Source organism: Artibeus jamaicensis, unplaced genomic scaffold (assembly GCF_021234435.1).
Source record: "Artibeus jamaicensis isolate MK-2021 breed Jamaican fruit bat unplaced genomic scaffold, CSHL_Jam_final contig_525, whole genome shotgun sequence".
NCBI lineage: Eukaryota > Metazoa > Chordata > Mammalia > Chiroptera > Phyllostomidae > Artibeus > Artibeus jamaicensis.
In genome coordinates, this window is record NW_026521874.1 from 7,868,849 (window position 1) to 7,884,612 (window position 15,764).

General features: G+C 44.2%; 1 protein-coding gene across 3 annotated transcripts in view; it reads right to left on the bottom strand.

The window, feature by feature from the left end:
• Positions 1–322: 322 nt before the first annotated feature.
• MED13L (mediator complex subunit 13L) overlaps positions 323–15,764 on the bottom strand; it is a 262,154-nt gene continuing 246,712 nt past the window's right edge. For 2 of the 3 annotated variants that reach the window (XM_053669761.1, XM_037156292.2), the window contains exons 24-31: positions 14,864–15,087; positions 14,538–14,680; positions 11,714–11,872; positions 10,326–10,502; positions 8,846–9,003; positions 5,779–5,940; positions 3,625–3,737; positions 323–3,166 (exon numbers count right to left, since the gene is read on the bottom strand). In XM_053669761.1, the coding sequence (XP_053525736.1) occupies positions 3,034–3,166; positions 3,625–3,737; positions 5,779–5,940; positions 8,846–9,003; positions 10,326–10,502; positions 11,714–11,872; positions 14,538–14,680; positions 14,864–15,087 (1,269 nt within the window). In that variant the 3' untranslated portion in view covers positions 323–3,033. The remainder of the gene's footprint in view (positions 3,167–3,624; positions 3,738–5,778; positions 5,941–8,845; positions 9,004–10,325; positions 10,503–11,713; positions 11,873–14,537; positions 14,681–14,863; positions 15,088–15,764) is intronic. The other variant, XR_005084095.2, reaches the window with a different exon arrangement.

The window sequence follows — 15,764 nt, forward strand, 5'->3', positions numbered from 1 at the left end:
TTGTGAATTTGTTCCAGGACTGACTGCGACTCAAGACAGGCGAAGAGCTCAACGGCGGCAGGGCCCCTAGCTCGGCGGGGGGGTGTGCCCTCAAACTAACCCAGGAGCGGACCTGCGCCTCGGAGGAGGAAGAGCCCGCCTGGGAGCAGCTGGCGTTGGTCGGATGGCGTGGTTGGGGGCAGTGAAACGCGAGGCCTCTTCACTCTGGAAGGTAGCCCATCACGGAGCGTGCAGCCCGTAACGCGGACACTGCCGTGTGAGGGGGGCACGGGCCGCTTGCACTGCAAAGGCAGGACGGGAGGGGAAAGAAGTCACTCCGAGGTTCAGTAATTCAATAATTTATTCCTCTAAAAAAGTGTGTAAAAGTATATAGCTCTCATTCACAAGGTATATATGAATGACATTTAAAATGGAGGCCTTTTAGTATTGTTTCTTTTATCAAAGTCTCTTAGTGTACTGTACCACCGCTACACCGTAGTTTTTAAATGAACTTCACATAGTTTTGTATTCTTTCAAATTGTTTGCTATATATAAAAGAAGCTCACTGCAAAATGCCTGAAGGAGAAAAGGAAACAAAAGGAATTCAGAACTTCCCAGAAATGTACAGCTTTTACACGTAGAAAAGGTCTGAGACGGACAGACAAGCATGCCGACCAACCCCACCCGCGCCCTCCCCACTCCCCTTTTTAGTTCGAACCAGGGTAAGAGTTCTGATTTCTGCAGAATTTCAAAAATTAAAAATAAAGAAAAAAATAAAATAACTTCTCACTCTGTAGCAAATCCAGGGCTTGTACATTTCAGATTAATTCAGTAAAAAACTCACAAGTAAAATAATGCATATTTAAGGGAAATATTATACAGACTTTTTCACACAGAAGTACATAATAAGATTTTTTAAAATCTATTGCCATTCATTTATTTTTGCACAAAAACGTATAAATATGTCACCAGCTTTTCTTAACTTAAAAAACTTAAATAAAAGACACCAGATGAAAACTACCCTTTGCTGCCTTTTTTTGAAAGTTTTTTTGTAGGGGTTTTTTGTTTTTTGTGGGTTTTTTCTTTTTCTTTCTTTTTTTTTTTCTTTTTTGCTTAGAACTGGGTTTCTAGGGAAGAAAAGCCCCTGCCTTAAAAACAGCCCGTTTAAAAAAAATTCAAAGTTCTGATGAATTCTGGAAAAAAAAGCAACCCCAAAGTGGTAAAAGATTACAAATATCTACTTTACAATTTGTCTTCTCACCAAGATAATTTTATACAAGTTTACAATCTTCAACATCTTATGCTCTTCAAAAGGCCTTGAGAATTTTTCCTTTCTGATTAAGAAAAAATAGCACTGCAATATTTTAAAGTCAATTTTACACTGTACACATTAGATACAAATGATTTTGATATATCAGATTTTTTTAACCTATACATTGCGAAAGTCACCCCCCAACTGGTGGAACAGAGAACAAAATCATCCATTTACAAGTTCTTTCTCTGCTTTCATGTTCCCACCACACCATTTTTTTTTAATATAATGTTTTAAACGTTAGATTATTTCAAGAAAAATACTTTTACAAAATCCTATCAGTTACTACATTTTTCCTTTTTTTGTTAATAACCGGGACATGGTAGTCTCTTGGAAGAACTTTTAAAATCTGTATGATTCTCTCCACAGACGCCCAGCGCTCAGCAGCCTGACCGGAGAGGCTCCCAGGAGGTCACCCGCCCACGCTCTCCGACAGACACGCACAGACACGCACGCAGGTGAGGGTTAGAGGCGGGGCTCACAGATAACCCTCTGGGGCCCGGAATGAGGAGTCATAAAATACTTCAATTAGCCATTAATGCTCTAAAAAGGCATTTAAAAAAAAAAAGTCCCACCAGGAAGGCTCAAGTTCAAGTACTAATTTAATGGTTAAGTTGTAATATTTCTTTGAAATAATATTCCTACAGTCCAGAAAAAACTCACCTTATTTATAACTGATTTTATGAGCAAACACTTTCGATTGTAATTATGTACACGAGTCCCTTTTGATCTAATGAGAGGAGAGACCTGGCTTTCAATAAGAATTCACTAGAAAATATATTTCCATTGTGACTATATAAAACTAATGAAGGTACTTGCCCCCATGGCTGTGGGTTGAACTTGACTGCCTTCTGTATAAAAATGTTATCCTTCATGAAACGCTGGCCATTTTTAATAAGGAACACGGCAGAATGTTTACCCAGTTTGTTCTCAGCAAAACCTACTGCTGGGTGGTGTGGGACACAGCACTTTTTAGGCTTGCTCCCCAATTTGTTTCACCCCCTTTCCGGCTCTAGGACAGAGGTATGTAGTCAAAGAACCCTATGGTGGATGTGAGCTGGGTTTCAGCTACTGTACCTGGTCCTCGCAAATTAAAAAAAAAAATTAAAAGAAAGTCACAAAAACCATATGACAAAGCAACTTAAAATAAATAAACAAAATGGAGCTGTCTCCAGACCTTTCATGTCCACACACAGGTATGAAGTTAACCAAAACACTCACGCCAATTGAGACGTGTGCGCTAGGGAGAGAGAAACCCCGCTGTGAAATCACGCACTTGAGCTGGTTCTTGTTTTTAAAAAGTCCCAGAACAGGGAGTTCAGGTAACCCACAGGCCGTGTACCAGTAACTAGAGGACTGCATCCAAAGGGTGAACGACCCTCATTTTAAAACAGACTGAAAACACAGACTCTTGTGCAAAGGATACCGTCTCTTCCGTTTCCCTCTTGAAAACCAACACCGACAAAACTTCCTGTGAAGCCAGCGGTTTGGGGCTGCACACACCCCGGCGCTGGCTGAAGTCACTGCTTGTGGGAGTCTCCAGGTCCACGGGAGAAGCGTCAGTGAGTCACTGGTGGGAACACTGCGGACAGGACGCGTGCCTGCTGAGGAGGAGCCACAGCGCAGGCCTGCGGAGCGTGGTCTCCAGAGGAGGACCGGGGCCTTTGCGGAGTGGAGCAGGCTCCCTGGACTGAGGCTGCAGGGAGAAGGAACTGAGCCGGAGAGAACAAGTGCTTTTCTAGTTAGAGTATATTCATGATGGCGTTGTACAACTGAGTGAGCACCACGAAGTGGACAGGAAGGCAGGAGGTGCGGTCCTGGGTGGCCGGATTGCACGTGAGCCAGGACAGAGCATTGTACTGCTCCAAGACAAACCTGCCGGAGAGCAGACACGGTCGGGGGGTGAGACCCGGCAGAGGTGAGGCGACCCACCCACTCTACCGTTCCAGACGTCTACCCGCAGGAAGAAGGCCTCCCCCAGACCCACACTGTCCAGGACGGCAGCCACGGGCTGCATGTGAACTCAAAGATGCTAAGGAATTAAACAGGACCCAGATTTCAAAGATTCAATATTTAAAAAACATGTAAAATGGCTCACGGATGTTTTTATACTGATCACTGTTGGAATATTTTGGATACATCTGATGTTATCCTGATGTATTTTTGATACAACTGGTGAATTTACCACTAAAATTAACTTTGCTGATTTCTTTTCATTATCGTGCCGCACTGCACAAAGGCAGCATCTTTTCCACGAATGCCACACTTGAAAAAACAAGAGCAAAGGAGTATAATTTCAAACTGTGCTGCGAGGCGCCTGGGTCTGAACCTACCTCAGAACATCAGATGTGGTTTTGGAGTCGAGAGGATGTGGAACCCGCTGGGAATTCCTGGCAGGGAGCAGCTCATCCGTCTGTGCCACTGAGATGTGATGGTGCAGTGAGGCCTGGAGAGAGACCGGAGCCGTTACCTCTCTGGTCTGGTCCCCCCGGGGCACAGCGAGGGTCGCCCACGGCCCAGAGCACGTGCTCTTAAGTTGGAAGTTGGGGCTTCTATGTGTCTACAAATTTTAAGCTGCTCAGTAACCCCAGTGTGATCCCACCAAACTGCATATCCTAGAGGTTGGGGGTGGGGGACTAGCCTTGTGGACATACGAATAACATGCCCCTGTAGCGTTCTTCCACCCTGGTCTCCACGAGCTGATGGTTCTGGAGCTGAGTTAGGTTCAGATCATCGGGGGCGGGGGTTAGAAACAAGAACCCGTGATAATGGGGGCTGTGCGACTCTCATCACTTCGCAGCACAAGGCACCTCCCGTGCCGTCCCACTGGCACCGTCACTGCACTGGGCAGTGCCAGCGTGCTCTGTCGATACAGAGTTTCCCATCCACTGTGAACCTACAGGGTTTCGCATAGTGGGATTCATTAGATCACTAGGAAATGTAACGTGCAGAGGAGAAACAACATAAACGCTTGGTTCTTTCTCTTTCTCCCTCCACTTTTAGGGTAATGAGCTGCTGCTCTAGTAGTTTTAACAGCTGACTGGTAAGTGCTTTACTTTCCAGCACAACCATGAACCTGTGGGCTGACCTCCAACTGTGGCTACCACGTTCTTTTCGAAGGCCAAATGGCACCACTGTTCTTGGGCAATGGAAAGCCCCCCACGCTGGCTGCTGGGTTCTCTGCTAGTGCTCTACTCCCAGGTCACATCCTTGCTTTTAAGCAAGACAAGATAGCCCAGGTTCATCTTGAGTAATTCTTACTTCAGTCCTGCAATCAGTCATTTCTCCAAAGAACTCTGGTTTTTTTGAGTAACAAATGGTATTTAGGAACCACAATCATGGCAAGAGAGGTATTCACTGCTACTCAGCTGTCACTGCTCCTAAACCTTTTCAGTAGACAGAGTTAAATAAAATACATTTTTAAAGAGGAAACAATAAATACAGGTTTACAGTGATAATTTAAATGCAAAGATTAGATAAAATTTTATTTAACCTCTTTGATTTTGTAATAATATGTTGCAGTCACCAGGAAAAGAAAATTCCTTCAATTATTTTTGGTTTTAACATTCCGGGGGCGGTGGTGGTGGTGCGTGTGTGTGTGTGTATGTGTGTGTGTGTCTCTCTCTCACACACATTACCGCCTGGTAATCTGTGTTCCACAGATGATTACATAAAAACGTTTCTCATTTTGCATGGGAAACTCACACCCCACTATTACAGTTTATTCGGCCAGGCTCCTGCCGTTGGATGTCCCGGCTGCTCCTAATCTTTCACATGTGCCATTTTTGTTTTTGCCCAAGTTTCTTTTGAATAGATTTCTAGAGCTGGGATTGCAGCATCAAAAAGAAATGTGTAGGGCTGTAGAATCCGGCCTCTCCCACCGCCCCGCCAACAGAGTGATGCTGTCAAACCTTTGGCTCTCTGCCAGTCTGTGGGTAGGAATGGATTTCTTTCCAATTTCCTTTACCCAAACTGGAAGTGGGCGATCTCTTGTATTTAACCCTTAATTTGGGTAAAGGTTTCTAAGAAACACACAGGAAGGAGTGAGTGTGGATGTGGAACGGTTCAGCCGACTCTGCCCTGCCCTCGTGGAGACGCGGCAGCTGGTGGCAGGGGAGCAGGAAGCCGGCTCCGTCACTCCCACCCGGGCTGACTTCTCTGACGGCAACGCGAGAGGCGCAGGGAGAAAGGCCGCTGAGTGGAACCAACGTGTCCATCCGAGATGTGCCCTGCGGGCCCCACAAAGTCCCTTCCTCATGTCGGTGTGACTCCTTTCTTTGTCACACGGTTGTGGGCTCCTCTCTTAAATTCTACTCTCCACCTGTAACTGTAGTGTGCACACCCTTGGAGCATACACAGATGTGAGAGAAACAGGGCACGGGGTAAGGCTATGGGGGCAGGAATTCCCAACCAAAACTGAATTTAAGCATAAGTCACTCACTCATGCCCCTGCCCACCCCCAACTTCAAGTATGATACCAAACCAACCTTTAGGAAGAGAGGGCACTGGTTCTGAGCCTGGGGACACGATGACCAAAACCACTGGGGGAGATTCTCAGCTTTGGCAGTTGATACAAAATACCCGAGGGCCAGAGGCTGCTGCTTCAGCTCCTCGGGGGCTTCTCTGGATAGAAGACGCTCGCCCTGGCTCTGAGACACAAACCCCAAAAGCATGATCAGCATTCACCATCAAAGGCAACTTTAAAAAACTCAAAGAAAAACAACATATAACTGACATGAAACACATTAGTTTCAGGTATATAACACAATAATTCCTATTTCCCTATTTTTATATATTGCAAAGTGATTACCTCAGTAAGTCTAGTTAACGTCCATCGCCACACACAGTACAAAAGTTGTCTGTTGTGATGAGAGTTTTGAGATCTTCTCTCTTGGCAAGTTTCAGGTCTGCAACCCCATGTTGGTAACCACAGCCCCCGAGCTGCACGTCACCTCCCGGGGCTTACTTGTTTCAGAACCGGAAGTCTGTGCCTGTCGGCTGCCTTCCCAACTCCTGGCTAGCTCACCCTGCACACTGTAATGAGTGACCCCCCTTTCTGGCGGCACCTCACTCAAAAATGCCAGGTAACCAAGAAAGGTCAGCAGGGGAGGCACTGTCTCTGTGGCACACAGACAGCTGATGAAAAGCATGGCTCAGGCAGGAGGTACTAGCAAAGGTAACGATATCAGCCATCACTTAAGTACAAAGTTATTCTCTTGCAGAAGGTTCTTTTCAGCAGAAGGTATGCTCTGCCGTGTGGCACCATAAGGTATGGAACTAAGAAGGAAAAGAGCGAGTCTCTGACAGCTGAAGGCACCTCCGCACTCATGTGCTCTTTCACTAGCAACCCACCCAGAACACACAAGTGCACCTGACCACCCACACCCACTGGTTCGGAAAACACAACACTTCACAGAGACCTGCGGGGCTGGGTGTCACTGACCTGCCCGCAGTGGGAGCTCTGCTTGTGAAGCTGCCTTGTTTTACATTTATAGCAATCCCCTTAATAACAGGCTCCTGTAAGAGACTTACTGTGCATTTCTAAAACTGGCATTTTCCTCATCTTTGATTCTTTTAGCTAGCTTCAAGAGTTTTCATGCAAGCAATAATAAATAATCTGTTTTTAAAAGCCTTCGCCCTGGCTGGTGTAGCTCAGTGGATTGAGCACGGGCCTGTGAAGCAAAGGGCTGCTGGTCTGATTCCCAGTCAGGTCACATCCGTGGGTTGGAGGCCAGGTCCCCAGTAGGGGCCACGCAACCACACATTGATGTTTCTCTCCCACTCTTTCTCCTTCCCTTCCCCTCTCTCTAAAAATAAATAAATAAAATATTAGAAAAAATTGAAAAGAAAAAAGCCTTCAGTTTCAAAGAAAAAATAAACCCTCAACTATTACACCAAGTTGTATTAGTTCCGAGATGGTTAAAAAATAAAACTTACTGCAACTCTGAACAAATTCTTTCCCCTTTTGTAATGTCTTAACTAAATAGAAAAAAATGCTTAATGGTTCAGAAAGAGGAAATGCTAAAAACACCTCAGGGGTCACCTGGCTAGGGTGCTCTGGATTCGAAAAGGCCTCCGGACTAGCTAGCTTCAGGTGACAGTCAGTGACAGCCTTCAGGGCTGGAGGCCGCAACACAGGGAGAAAGTACAGCTCGCCCCTGTTTCCTGTGAGACTACACTACCACTTAGTCACCAACTCTGTGAATGGATAAGCTGAGTCACAACCAGCGGTACCAGAGGCAGCTGCTATTATTTCCACTTCACAGATGAGGTAACCAAGGCTGAGAAGGTAGGGAGACGTGTCCAAGGTCACAGAGCTAGTGAGCTGGACAGCTGTGAGTCAGAGCTGCATTCACGCAGGGCACGCATTCCGGGCTGCTATGCTCTCTGCCTCTAGGTTTCACGTTAATCCTAAATTAAAACTAACCAATACAAAATCTGTGTTCCTGGCTCCTATCACGATAACCTCCAGTGAATTAATAAATTGTCATTAACTGGTGAATGATTCTGGAGGAAATATAGACATTTAAAATCTCTTCCTTCCCAGAGGAGGAGGGTGGGGGCAAGGCAGTAACTTGAGGGCAGCCTGGTGAGCTGACCTTCCCGTATTTCATATGCTCTGTGACTGAAGTTTTAAATCTTCTTTCTTTTGATTAAACTCAGGGCTGGCAATCAAAGTCCCCCTGACAAAGACCTAAGCCCTCTAAGTACATCTTTGTGTCTAAACGAGTGTGAGCAGGGTTGCATACACTTGTCCAGTTTAATACATTAGACAGAGCAATTTTCTGTGCGTCAATCCCTCAGTCTCCTAACATTTTAAATAAAAGGTACAATGTAGTAATAAGGCATGAATTATCTAAGTGTTTAAACAAAGTTAATACGAGTTATGGCAGAATCTTTTACTCTTCAATCTTTTGTTAGTCCACCTTTAATATCCCACTGATATTTAAAGATGAACCTAGTTGAAAGCTCTGGCTTTTTTCCTTAATACTCTGGCACCAGCCTGAGCATTTCCCCGACAAAAGCCTCCCGAGGCCACGTCCTTCCTGTGAGCTGGCCACAGAGGAGAGCGGGCTGCGCGAACACAGGCACCGGGCCACGACACGGATCAGCCAGGCTCCTTTCAGAACAATTAACCATCGACAAACGTGGTCTTCAATTAACACAGTTACTCTGCATTTAAGTAAGCAGGACTGTGGAACTAGCCTCTGAAAAACCACTGTTTTGGCAAAAATTTAGAAATAACTGGGAAGCACCAAGCAACCAAAACTAATTTCTGCTAAGAAAACAATAATTGCACACACCCTTACAGAAGTAATAGGACTACTCCTCTGAAAAAAGTTTAATCAGGAATAATGATACATTTCTTTCGGGTTCCTGCCTCTATCCAAAATGGAACTACAGAGGCACGTTCCCACACTCACTTCCCTCACACCAGGGGCCCAGACCACTGCGGAGAAAGGTGCACGTAGGAAAAAGGTGACCCCGCTTCCTGAGGGTTGTTTTCCTGACGGCCGAGGCTGTTTCCAGCGGCCTACGTCACAGGGCCCTTACCCGACTGTGCTGGAAGTGAGAGCCCACGCCGATTCCAGAGGGAGAGCCTGGGGACGGGACTGGGGAGGAGTTGGGGGAGGAATGGAGGTTCCCAGTTATTAATATGCCAATGTCATTGTCCATATCGTCTGGGAATGGAAGGTCAACAAACATGTCATCTAGAGGGGAGCGAAAAAAAAAACACAAAAATTAAAAAAAATTATCCATAACCAACACACTTTTGGGGGGGCTACTACTGTGACAGGCAGGTGCTGTTAAACAAGCTAGTAAGATTTTAACTGTGCCTACTGAGTGTAAGGTGCTACAAAGTATTCTTTGATTTTGCACTCTCTCCAACGATCTCCAATCAGAAGTACTAACAGAATGAATAAACAAACGAAGAAATAAAGATGGCAGAACTGCTCGAGAAAGAAGCATTTAATTATTTAACGACATTAAAATTGACACCCTCTAGGAAAAGAGCAGAACTCATTTATGCAGCCAATTAGCATCTAAAACACTGGAGGCTGAATCACTGCAGGTTATCAGGTATAGTAAACTTGCCCTGAAACTGGAGGCCTAATCCACAAGCAGATCAAAGCACCACATTTTCACTAGGAAATCCTCCCCCACATTAGACAAGTAAGGCACATGCGCAGAAGAAAGTCTGAAAAGCGTAGAAGAGGAAAACTATCACCCATAACCCAATTACCACGAACATTCGTCCCAGGACTCTTTTTCTCTTATGGGTAGGTTATTCTACTGCGACCATACCATACATGGTATGAACAGAGCGGGGCAAACGCAGGTTTACAGTTGTCCACAGGGACAGTCACGCAGCAAGAAATAATCAAGCACAAACCGTGTCCTGCGCACTCAGCATCACAAACCCACTGCCCGCCCTGAATGCATGTGCACAGTGTGCTGCTGTCCTTCACCTTCCCCCCTAACAGAATTAAATGCTGGCAGCTGTGAAAAATTCTTTAAAACACAATGCAAATGGCCGCATAATACTGAGCATTTAAGTTTAGAAATAGCCATTTCTTAATAAATGCCTTAATATACTCAAACTAAAGATATTTACTATCAATAATCAAGGAAAAAGTTGTTTTAGAACAAATTAGATTCCCAGTGATTAGCTAAAGGCAGGTGTTATCATTATATTGCCTAGCAGTCTTCCAGCATTTCAAATCAGATCAAGAAGTATTTATTGGAAGAGCAACACCCACGTACTGTACACACTGCCAAATGGATACTGCTTTTGCCTTTAATGAAAAACAAGAGAAAGTGAATTACCCAAAAGAGGTACGTGTTTATTTGGTCTTGGTAACAGCCAATTAATTCTTCAAAACCAAAACGATTCTCTAACCATCAGACCCTCTTCCTGTGGCATGTGTTGCTTACTACAACTCAGAGGCCTGCGCAGCCCGACGCCCCCATGCTCTAGCTCTGGGTCTTGTGGGAGGAGCTGCGCTCCAGGCACATGTGGTCCCCCACTCACCATTGTTGGGGCTAAACCCGTCTTCATTGGGATAGTTGGCGGGAGCCACCTGGATGGTTGACGATGTCGGAAACACCAGGATGTGTGTACAAGAAGCATCTTGAGGGGTGTTGAGCTGAGATGACTGCATGTTTAATGCAGTACTTCGGCCAAAAACAGAGCCCATTGTGACAGCATCTTAAAAAAAAAAAAGTATTAATTCCTTTTGTGCAGCAGTGAATGATTCCAGAAATGATGATTGTAAGAAGACCAGGACTGTAGAGACACAAGCCTGACACAACTGTCACGTGAACAGATTTAAAGGTGAGCGCAAGTGTTTAAGTATCTTCGTGAAACCTGCTCCACGCACACCACTACAATAGCCCACGCTTCATTCTGTCCCGGGAATGTTACGGTAAGGTTACACTGAGCCTACCAAATATGATTTAACTACTTATAAGAAATATTTCTAAAAACAAATCTCCCATGCTCCTTTCTCCTGTGGTTGTTTGCAATGTAAAAAGTGCTATTCTCCTAAATCATACAATTCTGTAGAAATGGTACCATTCAACTAACAGTTATTAGAAGTAATATTAATTGAATGCTTAGTACATCATGTCATCTCATTCAGTCATCACTGCCACCTCGAGGCAGGAACTATGATCCCCATTCTGTGATGAGGACAGAGCACAAAGAAGCAGTGTAGTCTGTCCAGGTGGCACATCAAGCAGGCCAACAGAGGCCATCTGTCTCTTGTACCACAACACTATTTACTTTCATAGGCCATGAGTGGACAAGGGTCTCCCATTTGATCAAAGAAATATCTAGGTGGTAAAAACAGGTTTAAAAGTATAAAACTGCTTTGTTATAAAATTATACAATAGCTTGGCTGCTAATGAAAAAACAAATTCGGTGGCCACACTGGCACCGACTGAGAATTTACTGTGGCCCAGGCATTGTATGTACTAAATGCTTCACCTCTGTGTGCCTCACCATTCACCCTCCCTGTGTACACAGAGAGATTCTAAATATGCTTTCTTAAGGCTCCTTAGAGATTCTGTCTTCAAAATATGCATCATGCTGGTGTCCACATTAGTCATTTTTGAAGGGTGACCTTGACAACCTAACAAGTCAGGCTCAGGCAACAGTAGTTGGCCATGATTCTAAGACTCCTCAATCATATCCAGAATCTAGGTGCTTTCCCAAGCTATGGTCAACAAAGACAATAAAATCACAAACTACTCCCCTAGGAAGAGACCAAATGGTTTCCATTTTTTAGCCCTAAGTACAATCTTCTCTTATGAACAGAAAAAATAAAGACATTCTACACCTGTCTGTGGACTTACACTTAATGGACTGAACTGATGTGACACCTCACTCATGAAACTGGCAAGAAGAGAGAGGTTTACCTGGCATCACTACAAAGGACCCCTGGGGCTCCATGGCAACCAGGCAGGCACTAAGGATAGAAGGAGAGTCTGCGGCAGAGATCCCACACATCCGGCACACGTCCTTGAGCCGTTTACTGATTGTCTGCAGAGAGCATTCTCCGAGGAGGATACTCCAATCTGAAATCAAATATCACAGTCATCCGCAGTCTTTCAAATTCATAGTGCTACTACGTTTGAGTGTTTTACCAGTTTTGCCTATTAAGTGAATTTCCAGAATTGGGCCCTAATGGGAATGTGGCTTTACTGAGGTTCCCCCTCTTTGCTGCAAAGGAAATGTTACTGCATTTTTATTACACTTCATTAAGAAAAGAAACAAAGGCCTACTGTTCTGTAGACTGCAGTCAGGTCTGAAATGACCTGTGAGAGTCCAGCACAGACCCTGGTAGATTCAGACACTTCAGATACTTTTCAAAGATGCCGCCAGTCTGTTCTCCCCTTCTCCCCCATCTGCAGCCCCCATCAGCAATTCTCTTTAGGGGAGAGCACAGTTGGGCGAACCTCAGTTTTGCTTACTGCTTGCTGTAAATTGGTTGTTTCCATGAAAGGCAAGAAGCAGCAGAAATGAAGGAGAACCTTTTTTAGAAAGCCCCAAAGCAATAATAAACAATGGGTGTCAGTAAAGTAGTCTAAGTGATGCCACAATAATTAGGCGGATTAAAGACTTGGCATAAACTTTCTAGCATTTGTTTACTGCCTCCAAACAAAAGCACTACGTCTGCTCAGAGGGGTCGTGAGCCACACTGACTCTGGGGACTGAGCGCACTCGGTCTTCTCTTCTGCCCTCCCCGCCATGCGTGAAGCCTGCCACACCCCAGCCATCGCACGGCTGCTACACTGCACCCCACCGACGGAAGGACGCTCCTACAGGCTGCTCTAACTCTGTATGCTTCCAAACAAGCTGTTCTCCCCTTAAAGAGAAGGTGAAACAAAGTTTTTTTCATATTCCTAAGAAACCTCAAGCTGTAGTAGCTGAAATAAAATGGCCAAGAACACAGAGAGGTATTTTTAAAAACCACAGAAAAATCAAACAGATGTGCGTTTGGTACTTAAAATCAAATAAGATAGAAAAGGTGGTGCATGTTTTCTTACAAACACCCCAGAGATAAAGAACAGACACCCCCAAAGCTGACTGTGAAACCTGCAGGCGCCCAGTGGACGCTGCCTCAGAGAAGTGAGGCGCATGCAGACCTGCGGCTCCGCAGGCAGGACCGCAGGACGGTGAACTGCCTGCCTGTGCGCTAAGCTCTTCTCCATGCTTTCGCTCCCTGCGAGTGCACTTTCTCTCCATCTCCAGATAGAGCCTTCAGGCGTATGTACACTCTGCCCCTCTAGGGCCGGGAGGAGTGTGCCCCTTCTAATGAACCATACAAGGGAAGGCAACGGCCTTAGTAATTTTCCAAAATACCAAGTCACTAGACCACTAGGCTACATTTTTATCCCCTCTTCTTCTTTTCTATTATATTCTAACTTTTCCCAAGGGTTAAGAGTAGCTTAAAACCTTTTTGAAATAAGGTTGACTAAGAGGCATAGTAGGAGAGAAGATAGAAATTCTGACAGAAATGAAATGATGAATTCCCTAATGTGTCAGACCTCCAGGCTACTGACATAAGATTCATTAGAAGTATGACATTCTTTAAAGGATGAAGAGGATAATATTGTCTATTGGTCTATAATATAATTTATTACTAAAAAATTTATGTACAATAGATTCCCAAGAAACACTTATTTAATACATATTATTTAATATTTGGATAACTGCTGTTATACTCTAATAATTAACTCACTCGGGCACTTGCTACAATGTAAGTATGTCCATATAAAAGATTTTATTTCAGGGGCTCCACAGATATTTAACATAAATTTTGTGTAAAGAAATAATGTGTGTAGCCTAATGCAAGAGTCAGCAAACTGTGGCCCCAACACCAAATCCTACAGTCCTGCTTTTGCGCAGACCTTAGAAAAATACTTCTCTCATCTCTATGCATATGTTGGACTTTTTATTAATGTGTCATTAATTAGTAAGGCTTTATTTAAAAGAATAATCTAGGCTTTTAAAGCTGTACAAGTAGCCACAGTGGGTTAGTCAATGAGCTGAGCTTGAGGCCTGGCAAGGCAGCTGCCGGTGGCCAGCTGTGTTATGTTAGTTACTCTTAGTGCTTTGTGACTGTTGTATTCACAAGAAATACAAGCAGTTGGTAGATATATTTGGTGATTCAACCTAAAAAAATAATCCACACTCTTCAGCTTCCAGACTGAAGAATATCAGACAGTGGCAATGGGAATAAAGACTGTTCCAATCTGCAGCTGCTGGTCCTGGTAAATCAGGGCAACCTTGCTATTGTGCCGTCAAAGCAAAATACAGAAATGCAAAACGCATCACCACCAACCGCTGAAATGAATGAATGAAAGAAACGGAAGGCTGTTCTCACATGACCTCTACTATGATCCATAATCTCTGACACAAAATTTTTGTGTTAAAACTGACCTGTTCTGTTCCTTGACTCAACATGTAAAAAATGTTAGAAATTCTAATGTACTGAGTATGACTTTATACTAATAAAACATTTCTTTCTGTTTTATACAATGCGGTTCACTATTTAAGATTTTCTTAGGGTAAATGGTTTTGTTACCAATGAAGACTTTAAAAACCACTGGTTTTCTGTATATTTAAAAGAAGTGGAAATATACCTGCCCTTCCTACCAACCATACAGTTTCCTCCCTCAGTGTGGCTAATGATGTGAGCTCAGCCCTGCTCCTTCATTTCTGGAACACACTTCTCACCTTTAAGCTCCCCATGGCCGAGACGCCCCAGCCTCCCGATGACAACCCTCCAGGGCAGAGACGTCATCTGGACAATGCCTACGCACCACTCCCACAGCTTCTGCAGTCCGGTTTTACGTGCAGACACTTTACTCCTCCGTGACCTAAAACAGAAATGGGGAAAAGGCCCCCAAATGAATCAAAGTTACCACTTAGACAAAACCAAGAAATTCTAAGGAACCCACCCACAGGGGACCAGCTGCATTTAGACAGAAAAGGGAGAGATTTGTACCTAAGGAAAGGCAGAGCATCAACTTTCATGCACCACAAACAGCAAGGCTCCTCACCTGTTTGGTAAAGCAATATTTACAATACAAGTTTCTAACAACTCCCCATGGAGGTCAGTGCAGGAAGCCAAAAGCCAGCGCTGGTCGTGAGACAGACAATAGCCCACAAAGAGCACATTGTATTTCTGGCTCGCTTCGCCAAACGTCTCTCCCAGCTCTGTCTGCTTGTCTTTGATCGGGGCCAATATAAAAGGAGGGGAGTAAAGCTGGATTGGGCTGGGCCTCTGAAATCAAAATCAAAATCAATATCAACACAAAGCCACTCAAGTTCATGTTTACAACAAAAACTAGAACAGCGTTGAATATAACCAACAGAAAATAATGACAACGGACTGCCTCCCACCAGAACTATCTATATAAAAAGCAACGATGACACAAGCAATGAAAAGCTTGTTTAGATGATATAAGCTAGGGCATCCAACCAAGCCAATATTTCCTCATTAAAAGAAATTACTATTTTAGAAAGTAAACTGGCCCAACTTTATTAGTCATTAGAAAGGCAGAAATTAAAACCAAAATGAGATGCCACCACGCACCCACCAGCATGTCTGAAATAAAAGGCAGGAAACACCCAGTGTGGTTCACCATATGAGCTCCAAACAGAAAAGAACCTGAACACCCACCATCAGTAAGATGAAGGGCACACTGTGGTAACAGTCATGCAGTCAGGACATTAAACAGCAGAGAAAATTAAAAAACTACCACGAAAAGCAATAAAAAGGATGAATCTCAGTACTGAATGAAAGAAACCAGACACAAAAGATCATCAATTATGTGATTCAATTTATATAAAAGTGAAAGAACAGACAGAACTATGTTGCTGTAAGTTGGAACAGTGATTACTGTTGGACTGACTGGAGGAGAGGTTTCTGGATGTTTGCTGTGCTTTGTTTCTTGTGCT